Consider the following 19,690-nt stretch of genomic DNA (forward strand, 5'->3'; position numbering starts at 1 on the left):
TTTTTTTTTTTTTTGAGGAATTTCCATACTGGTTTCCATAGTGGTTGTACTGGTATGCATTCCCACCTACAAAATAGAAGAGTTCCTTTTTCCCTGTAGCCTCACCAGCATTTATTATTTGATTTCTTTTGTTTTATTTATTTATTTTTTTGGGGTACCAGGCATCAAACTCGGGTCTTTGCGCTTGTGAAGCAGGTGGTGGCACCACAGAGCTAAATCCCTGGCCCTATTATTTAATTTCTTGATGAATATTCTTTGAGTTCTTTGTATGCTCTAGATGTTAATCATCTGTCCAAGAATTAGCTGGTGGTCATGAATTTCTTAAAGTTTTCTTTATTATGGAAATACCTATTTCTACATCAGTTTTGAGAGATAGTTTTGCAGGATGTATCAGTCTAAGTTGGAAGTTGTTTTCTTTTAGGGTTTGAACTTTATTCCAAGCTCTCCTGGCTTTTAAGGTTTGTGTTGAAAAGTGATATAATAATGGGTTTACCTTGTCTCTAACTGCTTTTAAGATTATGTCTTGTAGGATTTAGTATTTGGAGTGTGATGTGTTATATAGACATTCTTTTCTCATTATGGCAATTTAGGTTTATATATGCCTCACTTAAGTTTTTCACTATTGTGGAAAGTTTCTGTTATTTGTATAAACAGAGCTTTCATGCCATTTGTGTTGTCTTTTAATTTTTCAGTAATTCTAATTAATTTTAGGTTAGTCTTTGTGTCATCTAGAAGTTGTTGGATCCTTTTATCATGTCCTCATTGTTTTTAAAGTATCAGTGAGTATATGGTCACCTGCATCAGCTCCCTGAATACCAATGAAATAAATAAAAAATGAGTCCAAAAATAAGTCCATTTTTTTGAATAAGGAGTTTCTTTCCAGGGTCTGCAGTATTGGAATCCACCAGATATGGCAGAGGTGGGGTGATAGTGAGTCATCACAAAGAACTATTTTGTTTCCACACTCACATTTTTGTGTGTGACTGCTTAATCCTGCCCTCTCTTAACCATTTGGCAGCTCAGAGTTTTCATGTCCCTCTGTGTGCCAAGAGGTTTATGGACACCCCACCTTCCTGAGCCAAGTGAGCTTTCCCAACTACTTTGTTTTCTTCTCTGTATTGGACTGTGTTTTTGCAGCTTCTCTGTAGTTTCTAGTTTTCCTTTGTAGTGTTCCTAGAAGTCTACTTCCTTTTTTCCTCTTCACCAAATTGTTTTTCAGGTGTCTCATTTCCATGTCTGAGAACCTGATTATTTTGCTGCCAGTATCTTTGTCAGTTTTAATCTCTAATTTTTCCTAACTACAATTTTGGGTAAATTTCTTAACCTTGAACATTATCTTTTTAAATTGTAAATATGTTTTGCTTTTTTTTTTGGTATGGGGATTGAACTCAGCACCACTGAGCTAAATCCTGGGGCCCCTGAATTGTAAATTTGGAATAATGGGATTTGCCTCGTAGTGCGGTTATAAAGATTATAGAATTAGGTAAAATATCCAGCATAGTGTTGGTATTTAGTACATATTTATTCTCATATTCTTGAAATCAAATACCATGCCATTTTTTGCAGATCATTTGCTATTGCATGTCTTTCTCCAGTGTCTGATAAATTGCAGTTTCTTTTATTATACCACAGAACTGTTGTCCCTTGTGGCTTGTATCCATTTAGAAGTGAGATTTTATACGTACAAGAGACATAATAGAACTGTGTCACTATTTTCTTCTGTTAAGCCTTTTATCTTTAATAAAAATAAAGCTTTATATCAAGTTGTTATAACAGACAGTTGAAGAACCTTGTCTGTATAGACTAAGCAGAGAAATTCCAAATTAATAAAAATGGCTTCTGATACAGATTTAGAACATTATCTATTAAAATACCTCTTTGTGATAAACATTCGTCTGTTTCCTTCAAACAGCACTTAGTCAGATGTAATGGCCATTTGATCACTCACTTAGTACTTATTTTGGAGCCTAGTCAATGTTCTGGGCTAGGAAAGACAGAGAACACAGCTCTGAAGTCATAAAAAACTTTTTGTGCTCCGTGATTATCTTCAAGTGTGCCAATTTGTCACCTCTTTTCTCAGTAACTTTTATCCTTTCCCACAAAGGCTTAAAGATATCAGCATAGTGTCCTCTAACTATAACCTTCATCACTAAGCACATTTGTTCTTTTCACATCCACTGAAAGGAAAAAGCATTACCCCTTGTGGACTAATGATGGTTTGTTCTGCCATTCTTTATGGTTGTATCTTATTATGTCTCCACAAAGACTTTGTCAGTTTCATTTTTCAGTGACTAGAATCTCTCTGTACCTATTTGCCTTTAAAAAAAAATCTGCATAGAACATTGAAAAGTATCTTTTGTCTTAGGTTGCATTTTAGCCACTGTATTGGCTTTTCTCTCCTGGTTGTAGCCATTCATTAAACAAATACTTTAGTGTCAGGTACATTTTATTATGTACTAAAAATAAAAAGAGGAAAAAGACGTGATCCCCTCTCATAATTCCTGTTGAGTGGTGTGCTTAAGAATCTGTTCCATGTCCTGACTCTTTATTCACCTTTTAATCACTTTAGTATAATTTTATTTCTTTTCTCTCCAATTCTTTGAAGTTATTCTGTCAAAAATCACCACTTACTGCTGAATATTTGATCTTGACCATTGTCCTTGTGGTATATTTTTCTGCATATCTCTGTGGGCTTGTGCTTTTCTACATGTGTGTTATATGCTATTACCTGGACTCTTCAAAGTATAGAAATGTAACTCTTTGATTCTTGGAGATGTAAAAACATAATTTTGTTGTTGTTAAATCCCAGGCATCTTAAAATTTTTTTTTTTTTTTTTTTTTTTTTTTTTTTTTTTTTTTTTTTTTTTTTTTTTTTTTTTTAAAAATTGAGTTTATTGGTACATTTTAGGGATACAGTACAGTTACATTTATTGTTGGGATCTTGTACCTCTCCATGACAAGTCTTGATTCTCATTTTTTTCCCCTTACCTCTGCCCTCCCTTTACCCCCTCCTCCCCTCCCCATTTGCAAACACTTTATTTTCATCTTTTTTCATTCTCTCACATTTTTTTCTTTTCCCTTTTTACTCTTCCCCTACCCATCCCACCTTCCCTACACCTTTAGCTCCTTTCTTCCCATTTCTAAATGTCAGTAATCTTATTAGAATCTTATGCATTGTTGCAGATTATTCACACCAGGGAAACTATTCGGTATTTACACATGTGTGACTTATTTATTTCACTTAGGAGTATATCTTTAATATGTATCCATTTTCCTATGAATGAATCTATTTTCTCGTTCTTTATGGCTGAGTAATATTCCATTTTATAGAAAAACCACATCTTCTTTATCCAGTTTCCAACGGATGAGCAAATGGGCTGTTTCCAAGATTTAGCTATTACAAACTGTGCCGCTATAAACGTAAGAGACCTAGAATAGCAAAAGCCATCCTAGGCAACAGACACATGGCACCAGGTTTAACAATTCCCAATTTGAAACTATACTACAAAGCCACTGTGATAGAAACAGCATAATACTGGCAAAGAAATAGGCCTGAGGATCAGTGGAACAGACTGGAAGACAGAAACAAATGCAGATGTACTCAGCTACCTCATCTTTAACAAAGGAGCTGACCATCCTCAGTGGAGGAAAGATAGCCTCTTTAATAAATGGTGTTGGAAAAACTGGATGTCAACCTGCCACAGATTAAAATTAGACCCTTATCTTTCGCCATGCACTAAATTAAATTTTTAATTGCTCGCTGCTAATATTCTTTATTCATGTCATACAAAGAATTAAGAGAGATGTGATAGAGGTCAGCTAACTAACCAAACATTCTTGGTGGAAATCACATCATTTCGGGTCTAGCTTTCATATTCAGATCTAGAAAATTGTTTTGTTACTATACCAAAGGTTGGACACTCCAGGATAGTCTTGTATTCATCATACATGTAAGAGATAGAGGAAATGTTCTGAATCTAATTTCTTTAAATTTAATGGATAAGTAATCCTCTGAACTATTAAACTACAAGAAAACTGAATTTAATAACTCAGTTTCTTGAAGGCTTAAGAAGAATTATCTTAAAGGAGAGACTGATGTAAACTATTCCTATCCTCAGAAGTTTTTATTTACCTTCTTGAGATAATGAAACAACTCACTCATAAATTAACTTTTCAAAACTCTGCTAGATAAAAAAAAACTCCGCTAGATAAACTTCCAAATTCTGTTTCCTCTATAGATTCTTCTGACACATTCTTCATAATTGAAATTTTTTATTAAATTTAATAATTTATTAGGTTCCTTTTTTCTTAATTATAGTCAGTTCTTAATCTGAAACTGCCCATGTCATCTTGATTATAATTGAGTTACAAGTTCACTGACAGTATCTCAATATTTCTAAGCTAGCTAATGTCATCTAGTTTTCTTTTTTTTATTAAGTTTATTGGTACTTTTTAGGTATACAGTATAGTTATATTCATCACTGGGATCTTGTACCTTTACATGATAGATCCTGGTTCTTATTTTCCTCCCATACCTCTGACCTCCCTTCACCCCCTTCACCCTTCTATATTTACAAAGTTTGTTTCCATTTTTTACCTTTTTCATATTTTTTCTTTTCCCTTCTTTCCTTTCCCTTACCCTTCCCACTTCACCTACTCCTTTAGCCCTTTTCTTCCTATTTCACATTATCAGTTATACAATTTGAACCTTCTTTACACTTTCAGTTTTTTCACACCAGAGAAGCTATTTGGTGTTTACATGTGTGTCCTATTTATTTCACTTAAGAGTATGGCCTCGATATGCATCCATTTAGCTATAAATGTCTCTAGTTTCTCATTCTTTATGGCTGAGTAGTACTCCATTTTATAGAAAAACCACATCACATCTTTACTATCCAGTCTCCAGTAGATGGACATTTGGGCTGCTTCCAAGTCTTAGCTATTACAAACTGTGCTGCTATTATTATGGGTGCGTATATTTCACTGTGGTATGATTCTTTTAATTCTTTTGGAAAGATACCCAGCAGAAGGGATAGCTGGGTCAAATGGGACCTCTAATCCTAGTTTTTTGAGGGCTGGGGATTTAGCTCAGCGGCACTGCTCCTGCCTTACAAGTGCAAGGTGTCTTGAGTTCAATCCCTGGTTCTAAAAACAAAATGCAAGAAAACAAAAAATGATACTTAATTCCTGTGTATTTCTTAATTTGGTCTTGCAAACTTTATGCTAATTGGTTAGGTTCTTATTCCATAGTTGGAAATATGTAAGCATCACTAGTATTTTTAAGCCTTGTGACTTTAAAGTACATTGTGAATTCAGGATCTTAACTCTTTACTAGAAGAGGATTAACTTTCTGATCCAGACAAGAATATCATTTTTTATTCCACGTAGTTTTCTTTCATATGGTGACCTACCATATATGTTAGTTCCTCTTTTTTGAACATTGATTAATGTTGGTAAATATAGTTGATAATGGGAAATAAAATAGGTAAAATAGCTACTGGACCTTAATAAGCACAGTTTATGCAGCGATTCAACCTTCAAGTCTTCAAGGCTTCAGTAACTTTTACCCTTAGACCAATGCTAGTACTGTAGAGGTATACAGTATTTGAATATTATAGCTTTAACTTTTTGTCTTTTTCTTAGAGGTATTTATTCTTACAGTACCTGTGATTATCAAAACATTCTAGCTGGGTATAGTGGCCCAGGCATTTAATCCCAGATATTCAGGAGGCTGCAAGGAGGATTGATTGGACTCAGAAGTTTGAGACTGAAAACATGAGACCCTGTCTCAAAATAAAAACAAAAGAAACATTCTAGTTCATTAGTTCTATTTTTCAGACCTTTATTAATTTTAGGGTGTTAAATGTCAAATAGTAGATTTGTAATTTTTTGTAAATTTGACAACAGGTTGCGCTTCCTGCAGATGAAGATTATTTACCACTTAAACCTCGAATTGGAAAAGCAGCAAAGGTTTGTGCTTTGTATTACACTGTTGGCAAAGTTTTTTGACTTTCGTAGAAGTCTTAAAAAAAATTTTTTTTAATGAAACTTGTGTACTTCTCAATGTAAATTTGCCAGGAAGAAGTCAACTACAGAATATAGTGAAAACTGAATTAGTAAACAGCCATGCTGAAAATCAAGTATGTGATGAGATTTTCAAACATTAAGATAGTGATTCTCAATTTTTTAAAAGAATTTAATGAAAGTTATTATCCTTTCTGTTAAATGCATACATACAAATTTTGCCTGTACCTTTAGGGTTAAACAAATTTCTAATGTAATGTAAACTCTGCTTTTATTAGATGGGCTTTGAAGCTCTAATAGATCTTAAAAGGTTAGAAAATTTTGAGGCTATTTTTTCCAAGTAATTTTCTCTAAATAAGAAAGGCAATATGATGGAGTAAGCATCAACTCTTAAAGAGTCTTAATAGATGCTTTATTCTGCCTCTGCTGCGTGTACTTAAGTAAGATATTTTTCAGAGCCTCAGCTTTTGTTAGGAAAAGAAATATGCTTATTTTAGTGTTATGAAGATTAGTGATGTTTGAAGAATATGTTGGACAATACCTGTTTCTTGGTAAACAGTAAACAATTACTGTTTAATGTGTACAGAAGTATAATTGAAAGATTAAACAGCAGAACTAACTTCTCTGATGTCTGGAAAAAGATGTTTTCCTCTTTCTAAAATTCTTTAGTGGGGGCCTGGGATTTAGCTCAGTGGTGTCACTGCCTTGCCTTGCAAACAAAAAGACCAGAGTTCAATCCCTGGTACAAAAAAATAAAATAAAATGAAATTCTTTAGTGGGTAGTATATTTCTTATATAGAATCATAAACTAAGAGTTCTTTTGAGGTAAGCTTTTTTAAAATTTGGAGTGTGCTGTGAGATAGCTATGTAATTTTCATCCAGTAATTAATTTTTTTTATAGGAATACCCTTTTATACTTGATGCTTTCCAAAGAGAAGCCATTCAGTGTGTTGATAACAATCAGTCTGTTTTAGTATCTGCACATACATCAGCCGGAAAAACTGTATGTGCTGAGTAAGTAACTTTCTTTTTAATGAAATCTTAACATTTTACGTTATTAATGGGCATAGTGGCACATACCTGTAATCCCAGCACTTGGAAGGCTGAGGCAAAAAGATATCTGCATGTTTGAACCCTGTCTTGGCTTTTTGTGTGTTCAAGGCCAGCCTGACCTGAATTAGATAATGAGACCCTGTCTCAAAACAACAAATAAAAAAGTCATTGTACTGTATTTTGTAATTTTTTTGCTGTTAAAAAATTTCTGTTTTGGTTTGATTTATGTATTTAGATGCCTTAATTTCTTTTTCTCACCCTAATAAACTACTAGGACCTTTAGTGTAGTGTTTTAGTAGAAATTATGAGAGAAGGTGTCCTTGTGTAATTTCCTGATATTAGAGGAAATTCTTGATACTCTGTTTTTTCATAATTAAACCTGTGGGTTTTTCATAGATGGTTGTTATCAGCCAGGGAAAGATTTCTTCTGTATTTTGTTTGCAGAGATTGTGTGTGTTATATGTGCATATAAAATATTTAGATACTGAATTTTCTCAAATGCTTATTTGCATGTATTAAAGTGATTTCTTTTTGGTTCTGCTAGTGTGGTGCAACATGTTGATTGGTTTTCAAATGATGAATAATTCTGAGAAATTGCATTTGGTCATAATATATAAATATTACTATATTGTTAAGAATTTTCACACCTGTGTTCCTGAGGGTTATATTGCTTTTTTAGTTTTATTATGATGGGGTTCTTTTACTGGTTTAGGTGATCAGGGTGATCTTTGCCTTTCTCTCTTTTTTTTTTCCCTGATAGATCTGGCTAGAGTTCTATCAGTTTTAGTGATCTTTTAAAATGTCCAGCTTTTGGTTTCATTAATTTTTAAAAATTTGTTCTGTTTTCCATTTCGTTGATTTTTATTCTGATCTTTATTTCATTTGCTCTTCTTTTACTGGTTATTTAAGGAGGAAAAGTGAGGTAATTGGTAATTTGAGACCTTTTTTTTAACATGTGTACTTAATGATTAAACTTTGCCCTCAGTATTAAAGCTTTGCCCTTCAAATTTTATATTCTATTTTATAGATTACATACATTTTTTGGTGTGTTTTTCTTTTTTGGGGGGGTGTGTTTTTCAAGTAGGTAATTTATCTTGATAAGTTATATTTGATCCAGGTTTCTGTATGTTATCATTTTCCTTCTGCATAAATAAATGTCTTAAACATTTGTTGTAGTACAAGTCTCCTGATTAAAAATTATTTTTAACATTTGTACATCAAAAGTCTTACGTTTTTATTTTTGAAAGCTGTTTTCCCTAAGGGTAGAGTTCTAATTTTTTAAAGATTATCTTTTGACTTCTGTTATTTTTTTTTCAATTTTATTAGTACAGGTTTGAAGTACATAGTGATTATTACATTTCTCGTGGAGGGTTGGTACATGTGCATAATATATCTTAATTCTTTTGTCAACCCCCCACCATCTTACATCCTTTATAACAGGAAATCTATTGTAATCCTTACCATCGTTCCTCCATAAGTAATATCTTTCTCACTGACAGCTTTTATGCTTTTTATCTTTATCACAATTTAAGCAGCTTGTTTATGATATAATATATATTTTTATGTTTCTTTGTGCATTGGGTTTGTTATTTACAGTGCTCCCATGGTTCTTCAGGAACTCTATACTTACATTAGGCTACTTAAAGTTATCTTAAAAACTCACTGCTGATGTGTTACTATTTTTCTGATGAATTTCATTTTAGGGTTTCTAATGCTGCATTTTCAAATTCATTATTTTCCTAATTGTTGAATCTGCATTTAATCGCATTGTGTGCAGTTTTCATCTCAAACATTGTAGTTTTCTTTGTTAGAAGTTCCTTTTTTTTGTTTTTGGTGCTGACCGTAATCCCTTAAAACATACTTTGAAAGGTGGCTTTTTCTAGAATAGGAACTACTTTGGTGGAATTGTCCATTACTTGCCTAATATATCAAATTTTGTTCCTTGTCCTTCTCTTTTTTTAATTTTGAATAGTCAGTATTGTGCTTTACAATCTGCTGTGCTGTATGTATTTTTGCCTTAACATAATTTCCCCTGCTGTATAGTAAATTGTGTAAAGACTTTTTCAGAGCTCTAATTCACATTATGCATTTTTTGCAAATTTATTGCATAAAAGTACATTATCACAGAGTTTGACTTTGTATTTTTAAGAATTGTGTATGAACAAAAATGAAAAGATGTGCTTTTTGAACATCAGCACTTGTGAAAATAAAAATCTCATTTTGGGAAGCAAATGCATATGTGGTAGCAACCCATCGGTTTTTTATAGATTTTGGTAAGACTTTGAGTTGTTCATGGTATTTCAGGTGAAAGCTGCATCTACCAACCATGGTGAAGTGTATTTATACATTTGGCTGGCTGGCTGGCTGGCTGGCTGGCTGGCTGCCTGGCTGCCTGCCTGCCTGCCTATCTTCCTTCCTTCTCCCCTTTTTCTCTCTTTTGCAGTGTTGGTGATTGAACCCAGGACCTTTCACTGAGCTATATCCCTAACTCTTTTATATTTTGAGACAGTGTCCTTCTAGGTTGCACAGGCTTGGCTTGAGTTTGGGGTCTTCCTGCCTTAGCCTCCCATAGTACTAAGATAACAGGGCTGGGCACATTTGGCCTTCTAACCTATTTTTTTTAATTTCTGCTCATAACTGTTATAGCCATACAACTGTCATTAGTATACCTGTTCATGCTTGCCTGAAAGATATTATTATTGTCTATTTTACTGTGTAAAGTCTATGCAATGAGTTTTTATATTTCTCAACTCCTCTGCCCCCACCCCGTACCCCCTTTTTTTGTTGCCGGAGATTGAACTCCGGACCTTGTACCTGTGAGGCAGGTGGTGGCACCACTGTGCTAAATCCCCAACCCTCAATTTCTGCTTTTAAAATGTAAATAAATGTTTTCTGAATAACTTAAAATTTTTTTTGAGAATTATATTTTTGGGGGTTGTGATGGGGGGTTAGAGTTTTAAGATTTTGGCATTGAGAACTTGTGTTCTTGTGTGTTAGGATTATAGCCCCAAACTGTATTTTTGGTATCTTTTATATCTTCCTTTAGTTTTTTGAACGTGTGGAGTATAGTTATAAAAATTGCTTAAATGTCCTTTTTCCTTCTTTTATGTTATTTTTCTGGTCTTTAGCTAGATTTTCCTTTTCATTAGGGGACAGTATGTTTCTGCTTCTTTACATACTGCTTTGGTTGGATGTTTGGCCATTTTAAATTTTTATCACTGGCGTTAAGCAGTTTGATTATGTTGTAACTTTACTCTTTTCATTTTTCTTGTGCTTGAGTTTGTTGAGCTTTTTAAATTTTGCACATTAAGTTTTCATCAAATTTTGGAAAATTTAAAATATTTCTCTTCTAGTTCTTTAGGGATTCTGGTTATATTTGTAACACTTTTAAGTTGTCCCAAAGTCCACTGATATTTTACTTATTGTTTTGGGGGGGAGGTTGTTTTATTTTTATAGTTTCTGTTTCTATGGCTTTATTTTTTTCTACAGTGTTTATAATCTACTTCAATTTTACCTACTGTTTTTTATCTTAGACAATCTTTAAATGAGTTTTTAATGTTTATTTTTTATACATATTACCTTCTTGAGCATATAGAATATAGTTATGTATATTCTATAATCTTTAATGTTCTTGTTTACTAGTTTTGTCATCTGTCTCATTTAAGTCTGATTTTATTGACTCCCTCTTCCCTTCTTTGTGTATCTGTTACTTCTTTATTGCGTGCCAAAGTATTGTGAATTCTGTTTTCAGTACCAAATGTATTTCATTCTTATATGCATATTTTTGAGCTTTGTTTTGAAGTGTAGATACTTGGGAAAATGTTATCCTTCTGAGGCTTGATTTTATGATTTCTTTAGTCAGGAGAGATCAGGTTGTAGTTTAAGGCCAATTTTCCTTACTATTTTTTACTGCTCTTCTTGATACAGTATTTTTACCGAGATTCCTGTGACTTATAAAGTTGTTGTGGTGGATGATAAAGAACCTAAATTACTCCTATTAAATACTGTGTAAGATTTATGAGGGCTACTATAGGAAATAGTTCTTCATTTGTTAAAAAACAGACACTCTTAAATATTTACCCTATGTAACTGAAAGCAGGTGCTCAAATAATTCTACACAAATATTCATAGTGTTATTCAAAAGGTAAAAACCATCTAAATGTTCATCAGTGGATGAGTAATTTAATTTAGTGATTAATGAGATGGGATTTATTAGCTTTGCGCAGTGGCAGTATCATAGCCACTGAGGTTTATCCGAGGCACGGTTATTGTTAATTGAGATTGGATTTATTGCCTTTTGTTAACTTGTTATTTTGATGTAAATGTTAGGGCTGTTTCTTGTTTTTTGTTATATTTTACCTTTATTAATTTGAGTTGCATTTTTAGTAGTTGCTATAGAGCTTATACTATATAAGTATATCACAGTTCCAGATTAAGTATATCACAATTAAGTGTGCATATATATATGTATTACACAATTAAGTCTATCACAGTTACAATTTTTTATGAAACTTTGCTATATTATTTACTTTCTATTTGCACTGTTTTGTTTTTGTTTTTGGTTTTTTTTTTGGTATTGGGGATTGAACTCGGGTCCTTGTGCTTGCAAGGTAGGCCACCGAACTGCTGAGGTAAATCCCCAGCTGCACTATGTATATTGTCACATATATTTCAACTACATATGTTGGGAACCCAGTCATACAGTGTTATAATTACTACTTTAAATGGTATGTTTGTTAAAATATTAGGTGAATAAAAGCTTTATATGTGTACATATATGCATATATAATCATCTTTTTTTCTTTTCTTTTTTTTGAGTGGTACAAGGGATCAAACTCAAATAGGCAGGTGCTGTGCCACTGAGCTATATCATTGGCCCTACAAACATAATTCTTTAATTCTTTTTTTTTTTTTCTTTTTTGGTGTAATAGGCTAAATAGGCTACACTTTTTATTGCAATGTGGTCATTTTTGTGAGGGGAGTTTGATCTCAAAACAATATTTCATTTAAGTCTCTTATATAGTAATTGCTATCATGATTGATATTCAAAACTATCTTTAGTGTTGCAAGACTCATGGTGAACATAAAACCACTCTTAGTAGTGTACACAACAGAAAACAAAGGCATTACTACTATAACAGCTATTTAAAGATATGCAGGTAACGGGAATGAAAACTGAAGTCCTAGAATAAACTGATGAACAGTTAATGAAACTTAATTGGCATTCTTTCTGGAGAATTATATTCATTACAGAAAAATATTTTTAATGCATAGTGTTATATCTGCGCTGCCATGTCATAAAAATAGGCTTGCCAAGGCAGGTGAGGTATATGAATGCTGTGCACCTCGCAGAACTGCAATCAAGTACAGCTTATAAATAACACTAAAAGAAATTTACCATCTGACCAGTAACTAATACTTTCAAGGCATTCAATTAGCTTATCCTCTGCAGTATTCTGAGCTAGTCACATTGACAATCACATTCGCTGTATTGCTTGTAGCAGGGGAGGCATATAACCAGTTGTTTTGACTAATGTAAGATGGGAAGGCATTCCTGGGTTGTACATAAAAGTAACCACAAAAGTAATGGTGTTAAGCAGTCTAATGTCAGTCACTAACAAGCTGCTTAAATGAATGAATGGTATCTCCTTTATTCATTGTGTTGAAAGGATCCAATGGAAACAGGGGGGCAAGGGGGGAAAGCCTAAGACTATTCCAATGGATTGAGCTGGGAAAAGGAAAACCCCTTATGATCCAGATGGCACTTTACTGTCATCTTGTAACAGTTTTCCTTCAAGTGAAACTACTAAATTGCCTCTCAGTTTCTCTCCGAGTATTGAATAGTCCTTAATATCATCCAGGCCATTTACTTGCCATCCGTGTTTAATACCTGTAAATTTTTTCTTAATGGCATCTTTAAAGCTAGCATAAATTATCTTGCTTTTTAATGGTGCACTTTCAGGAGCCCAGAGTATAGGTCTTCTTTCTTAGACTTTTTTGTTTCATATGTGGCATCGTACAAAGCCTATCAGCAATCATTGAGAGGTAGCAACTTCACAAAAGATGTGTAGGAGTCCTCTACAGTATCAGCAATATCACCCACCAAGATCTGCTTTGCTTCCTCTGCAATTATTTGTCTTTTGTCATTGCTTAAACAGAAGAGAATGCTTTCTTTTAACTTCATCATTCACTGTAACTCCAGATGCCATGGTGCCCACGTTGTGACTGTGGTGGCAGCTCCCATTATTTTCTAATTCTACAATGGTGTTTCCTTTCAGTCTGAAAATTTTTAGGAGTATTTCTTTCAGGATGAATCTGAGTTTTCTCACCGCGCCCCCATTCTTCTGGGGTTGGGGGATGTCCAGCTAAGGACCTTGTGCTTGCAAGGCAGGCAACGTGTCACTGAGCTAAGACCTTGGCCATTTTCTCAAGTTTTATTTGGAATTTCTGTTGCTTTTGTTTCGAAGGATAGTGTCATTGATGATAGAATTCATGGTTGCCAGTTTTTTGTTTCAGCACTCTAGATATGTTATTCTGCTGATACTGTTTCATTCTACTTCATTGTTTATCATGTGAAGTCAGCCTTATTTATGGTGTACTCAAATATTCTATGTATAGTTTTTGTGTTGCTACTTTTCAAAGACTTTGTTATTTAGCAGTTTAAGTTATTTTTTCTCCCTTTTTCTCATTTGGAATTTTCATTAAGGTAGAGAAATTATTCCACAGATATCCCTCCACCCCATTACTAGAGACTGAACTTAGGACCTTGTACTTGCGGTGCAGGCACAGTGCAACTGAGCTAATTCCCTGGCCCTTCATAGATCTCTTGGAATCCTTTTTTTTTTTTTTGTATTTCTTTTTATTTGATGATGTCTTTATGTTCAAATTCACTGATATTTTCTTTTGTCATCTCATTTGGTGTTTGTTAGCCTACCTAATGTTTTCTTTATATACTTTTGATCTGAGTTTTCATTTAGTTATTCTTAATAATTAGGGTATCTCTGCTGATTTCCTATTTTTCTTTATTGAATTTTTTGGGCATCTTTCTTCTCTAATAGTTGCTTACTTCTAAAATCCATTTCATTTCCCATCTTTCTGTCTGCTACCTCTAGCATTAAGTATGGGTCATACTTCTTACAATTCCTATTTGATCGTGTTTGGAGAACTTAAAAATTTTAAATTGTTTATGTCATTGTTTTGGAGGGTGGCTTGGATGAATATAATTCCCATCTAGATTTTGTGGATGGAAATTATATCTTAAACAAAGGAGGATCTACCACAGTGTTAAACTTAATCCTAAGTTTATGGTCCATATGCAAATACTTAACTGAATTTCCTTTAAAAATAAAAACAAAATTACTGTATTGAATTCCATTAAAGCTGTGAAAGAGCTTATCATAATTTCTAATTAAGGACTGAGTTGGTAACTATTACATGTGGGAAAAGAATACCATATATGTATTTACTTATGAAACTAGAAAAGAAAATGCTCTCATTTTGCAGGGTTTCGTAATTGCATTTGTTTCTAGTCTATATAAACTGACAGGCAGTGATTCTCCATTGGTAGAACCAAAGATATTTTCTTGCAGAAATAGGGTAAATATTGGTATTAGTAATAAAGTTGTACTAACTTTGAGAGGCCAGAGTTAAAATTCAGATGATCATGTTCATTTAGACTACTATAGTAGTAACATAGTACTAGTACAGTAGTTGTCTGTAGTAAATGCATTAGGTATGAATGTTCTACATAGTATTGAAGATAACTAGGAAAACTTTGGATATGATTTATATATTAATATTGTAAAATTCATAATTTAAAGGTTTTTAATTCTTGGTTTTTATTTTAACATTTTTAGGTATGCTATTGCATTGGCTCTAAGGGAAAAACAGCGTGTAATATTTACCAGCCCAATTAAGGCTCTCAGTAATCAGAAATACCGTGAAATGTATGAGGAATTTCAGGATGTTGGTCTGATGACTGGAGATGTTACCATTAATCCTACAGCATCTTGTCTAGTTATGACTACAGAGGTAATTTATTTAGTACTTCATCTATCTTTTTTCTTTTTAAATTAATAAATGTATTCAGTATGTGTGTGTTATTACTTGCTCTATTTAGATAAAATGTAATGCTTTACTTTTTAGTGGACTTATTTGAATGGATACCATTATCTTAAAATGTTCTAGTAACATAATATTTCTGCCATTAATTATATAATAGAGACACATTTTTTCAGATACTTTTAAAGGTTTATTACTGTCAGTGACATTGAAATATTTTGTTAGTTTTGTATATGTGGTTGCAAAGATTTGAAAACGTAGCTTCCTTTGCGTACTGGTTCTATGTCATTTTTTTTTTTTCTGTGTTTAAGTATTGGCTACAAGTAGATAAATAATTAACTTGCTTTTCAAAAAGCACTATTTTTAGCTTTTTCCTATGATCACAGTTTTAAATATACTGTAACATCTCAAATTGTGGACATGATTACCTATCTTTAGTGTACTGAGTACTTTTGTATATATTTTTATACTATCCTTTTGTTTTACAGGGATATAGTGCAATAGAGAGCATAATTTACCTTCTGGTATGGCTAGCCAGCCAAAGTTATTGCTCACTTTTCATTTTGGTGTCCAATATAAGTTTTTATCCATCCTTAAGAATTTAATTCCAAATATCAAGAGAATGATTGCTAGTAAGAATCCATATTGTGAAGGACTTGAGACAGAAATGGGCAAATAGTTTGAATCTACTGTCTTAGAAGGTAGTTGAAGTTGCTCCTATATCCTAGAAAGTATGAATTTGGGAAGATTCTGTTCATAGAAGGAAGTGGCAGATAAACAGAATAGAAGCAATAATAGTTCTCTCCATGGATTGTATCTGATTAATAACTGCTGAGAAGTCAAAAGATACATGACTTTCTAACATTATTTTAATATTTCCATTTACTAAAGAGTATCTAAAATCCCTTGTTTGAAAAAAAGATTTTGTATAAGTGTTCGATGTTATGTCAAAATCCTGCTAAATCTTATTAAATTTTTCTATAGATTTTGAGAAGTATGCTGTACAGAGGCTCTGAAGTTATGCGAGAAGTTGCTTGGGTCATTTTTGATGAAATTCATTACATGAGAGATTCAGGTATATTCTCCAGTTTAGTCTTTTTAACATGTATTTCCCTTAAGAGCAACGAATTTTAAACAATAACTAGCTGAATTTTGCTTTCATTTTTTGTTTCTACAATTCTAATAAGCTATAGTTTCTTTATATTGTGGACAACATGCGATACTCTACCAATAGAACTTCATTCAAGTATATCTCCTTAAGCATTAACCTTTGTTGGGCAAGAAAAGTAAAATTCCGACAAAGCAAATGGGATAAAAAGCTGACTTGCTTTTATTACAGAGCTTTCTCATATAATGTTAAAGTTTAATATTTTCTCTGTCTTTCTTTTTTTAAGACAGGATCTCACTTTTGTTAGGCTGTCCTTGAACTCACTGTGTAGTCTATGCTGGCTTTGAACCTATGGTACTTCTCCTGCCTTAGCCTCCCAAGTGCTGGCATTACTAGCTTACATTCTCAAGTTTCATTGCTTGTTTAGTTTTTTAAGACAATGAAATGCATGTTTATGGTAAAGTGGGCATTATGAAATTTTTAAAAATGAAAAGAAAAAATTACGAATACATGTTATTCAGACTATTTCACTAGTATGTATGATGGAAAAGTAGTTTGGAATTTTAGGGATGCTGGGAAAACTAATATTAATAAAAACACATTTGTCTAATATGTAGATGAAAGTAAGATTTAGTTTTTATTTAAACTGAAGCAGGACTGGGGATTTAGTGGTTCACCCGCCTGCTTCGCAAGCGCAAGGACCCTTGTTCAATTTCCGGTACCAAAAAAAAACAACAACAAAAAAAAAACCACAATAAATTGAAACACTGAGTTAGTGTGTCTTTATGATAAATACACAGCTTAAAAAATGATTTATCAACATTTTTCCCTTGCCACATTCATATAGTTAAGCTCTAATCAGAGTTGTGGTTTAAAAATTATTCATCCTATATTGATTTTTTTTTCTTTTTAAGGAACAGACTACCAGACTGACTTTTTCCATTTTTATAAAAACTGACTTACAATTTTTTTGTTCACCAAATCTCTTTCATCTCCTGAAGATGAGGGTAATTTGGATGAATGATACCAGTAATAGGGTCCAAATGTGTGTAACTTTTTGCCAAGCCATTAACCTGTGCTTTCAAAGTACAGAGGAAATCTATTTCTGTGCCTTGTTATTGTGGTTCTTATTTGACCGATGGAAAAGATTCAGTTTTAACCTGCTTTTTGTGGGTTGTTTTAGAGTAAATTATATTAAAGTAATTTATGGTGTGCTGTCAATTTATGATAAAGACTAATACAGTTTTCATGTTTTGTGGCTAAAAATATGCTTGTCTGAAGTGGTCTGCAGATTTAATTACTAAATTTAAGATATATTTTAAGGTATTGCCTCTAAAATGACAGAGAATTTCGAGGCTTTTTTTTTTTTTTTTTTTTTTTTTTTAGGGATTTTAGAGCGGTGTAGTATGGGAAGAAACTATTATTTTGCTTCCTGATAATGTTCACTACGTCTTTCTTTCGGCTACTATTCCAAATGCTCGACAGTTTGCTGAATGGATTTGTCATTTACATAAACAGGTATTTTTTTTTCCAATTAAATTTATCGGTACATTTTAGGTATACATTATGATCACATTTATCATTGGGAATTTGTACCTGTACATGATATATGTTGGTTCTTGTGTTTTTCCCATTCCCCTTCCCTCCCTTCCACCCCTTCATTCCTCCCAATTTACAAGAGCTTTGTACTGTTTTTTCCTTCTTTTCTCATATTTTTTTATTTCCTTTCCTTTCTCCCACTCGCCCCACTTCCCCTTTGACCCTTTTCTTTCTTTTTCACATTATCTGTTCATTTTGGTCCTCACTTACACTTTCAGTTTGTCACACCAGAGAAACAATTTGGTATTTACACATGTGTCCTATTTATTTCATTTAAGAGTATGGCCTCAATGTGCATCCATTTAGCTATAAATGATTCTAGTTTATCATTCTTTATGGCTGAATAGTATTCCATTTCATCAAAACACCACATCTTTTTTATCCAGTCCCTGATTGGTGGACATTTGGGCTGTTTCCAAGATTTAGCTATTACAAACTGCCACTATAAACATGGTAAACAGGTATTTTTGTTTCCTATTTTGATGATATTAACATTTAGAAATGTTACAGGTTGGTCTTACCACACCTTTCCTGTTCTTTTTTCATAGTACTATTCTGAATACAGAAGACATTTTGATATGAAACTACTGTTCATATCAAGCAGCTTATCAAAATTAATTATTTTTAGAAATGCTAATTTCTGATATCCATCTCAAATCCATTATATTTAAATCTGGGGGAATAGGGCTTTGGAACTCTGATTTTCAAACATTCTCTAGTTCTGATCTGCCAACTTTGGAAATTATTGCGTTTACTGTGTTAAGTGAGTTATGAGTACAACAGCTTTTTTCTAGGCCTCGTTATCAGGAAAAGCTGATCATCTTGTGAGCATTTGACTTCATTTGATTTTTCATATAAACAGTAATACTTTTTACTGACTGTTTCTATTTTGCTTTTGTAGTGCAATGTAATATTTGCTTGGGACTTTTTTACAAGCATTTGTTTATATTTACTGTTGTTTTTTTTTTTTTTTTGGTCTTTTCCTTTACATAAATATCCTCATAAACTTAATTTCGTGATAAACATTATAAACTCTCCAGGTATATTTTTGTAACATTCCCAATGTTCTGTAGGATGGAAACCCAGTAAATTTATTGGAGAAGATAGAATAATCAATCTGCTATGTTAGGTGTTGCAAAGCCTCTGTGGGACGGAACAGTTCATTTTACCTTAGTCCTTTTATCACCCTATTACTCCGCCATGAAACAGGCATTTCCTGTAATTACAGCATCGTAGGTCTAGGTAATAGGTAATTAAAGTTCAGATCATATATTTGGCTCTAATTAGGGGACTGAGAAATTGAGAAGGTGATAGTATGATTTCATACACCCTATTTTACCTTTCCTAGTTTAAAAAGTTTTTAAAAAATGTTTTCTTTTTCATTGTTTAAATCACCATTTTATTTCCACGAGGTCTTTTTGGTACATAAAATATACAATTTTTTTTGAAAAAATAAAATTTTCTTTCTTTTTACAGCCTTGTCACGTAATTTATACAGATTATCGGCCCACTCCATTGCAGCACTACATTTTCCCAGCAGGGGGAGATGGCCTTCACCTTGTGGTTGATGAAAATGTAAGTAAGTATTGCCAATCTTTTTTTTTTTTTGAGACAGGTTCTCACTATTTAGTTCAGACTGACCTGGGACTCACTGTGTAGCCCAGGCTGGTCTTGAACTCACAGTGATCCTCCTACCTCAGTCTCCCGAGTGCTGGGATTACAAGCATGTGCCACCACACCCAGCTTGCCAATCTTATCTTTGTAATGTTATACTTTATTATTTATATTTTGGTTTTATTAATTTTGAACTAGAAAGAAATGACAGATTTTTTTTTTTTTTTTTTT

At 33.0% G+C, this 19,690-nt stretch overlaps 1 protein-coding gene and 2 pseudogenes across 1 annotated transcript in view; 2 read left to right on the forward strand and 1 right to left on the reverse strand.

The window, feature by feature from the left end:
- The window catches only part of Mtrex (Mtr4 exosome RNA helicase), a 94,591-nt gene that overhangs the window by 17,567 nt on the left and 57,334 nt on the right, over positions 1-19,690 (forward strand). Inside the window, exons 4-9 of the mRNA XM_010626944.3 lie at positions 5,908-5,970; positions 6,926-7,038; positions 14,934-15,108; positions 16,123-16,230; positions 17,642-17,764; positions 19,322-19,420. Of these exons, the coding sequence (XP_010625246.1) occupies positions 5,908-5,970; positions 6,926-7,038; positions 14,934-15,108; positions 16,123-16,230; positions 17,642-17,764; positions 19,322-19,420 (681 nt within the window). The remainder of the gene's footprint in view (positions 1-5,907; positions 5,971-6,925; positions 7,039-14,933; positions 15,109-16,122; positions 16,231-17,641; positions 17,765-19,321; positions 19,421-19,690) is intronic.
- LOC117285571 lies at positions 11,292-11,419 on the forward strand (annotated as a pseudogene).
- On the reverse strand, positions 12,825-14,168 carry LOC104864139 (annotated as a pseudogene).

Source organism: Fukomys damarensis, unplaced genomic scaffold, assembly GCF_012274545.1.
Source record: "Fukomys damarensis isolate Sample0158 unplaced genomic scaffold, DMR_v1.0_HiC HiC_scaffold_1, whole genome shotgun sequence".
In the NCBI taxonomy this organism is placed as follows: domain Eukaryota; kingdom Metazoa; phylum Chordata; class Mammalia; order Rodentia; family Bathyergidae; genus Fukomys; species Fukomys damarensis.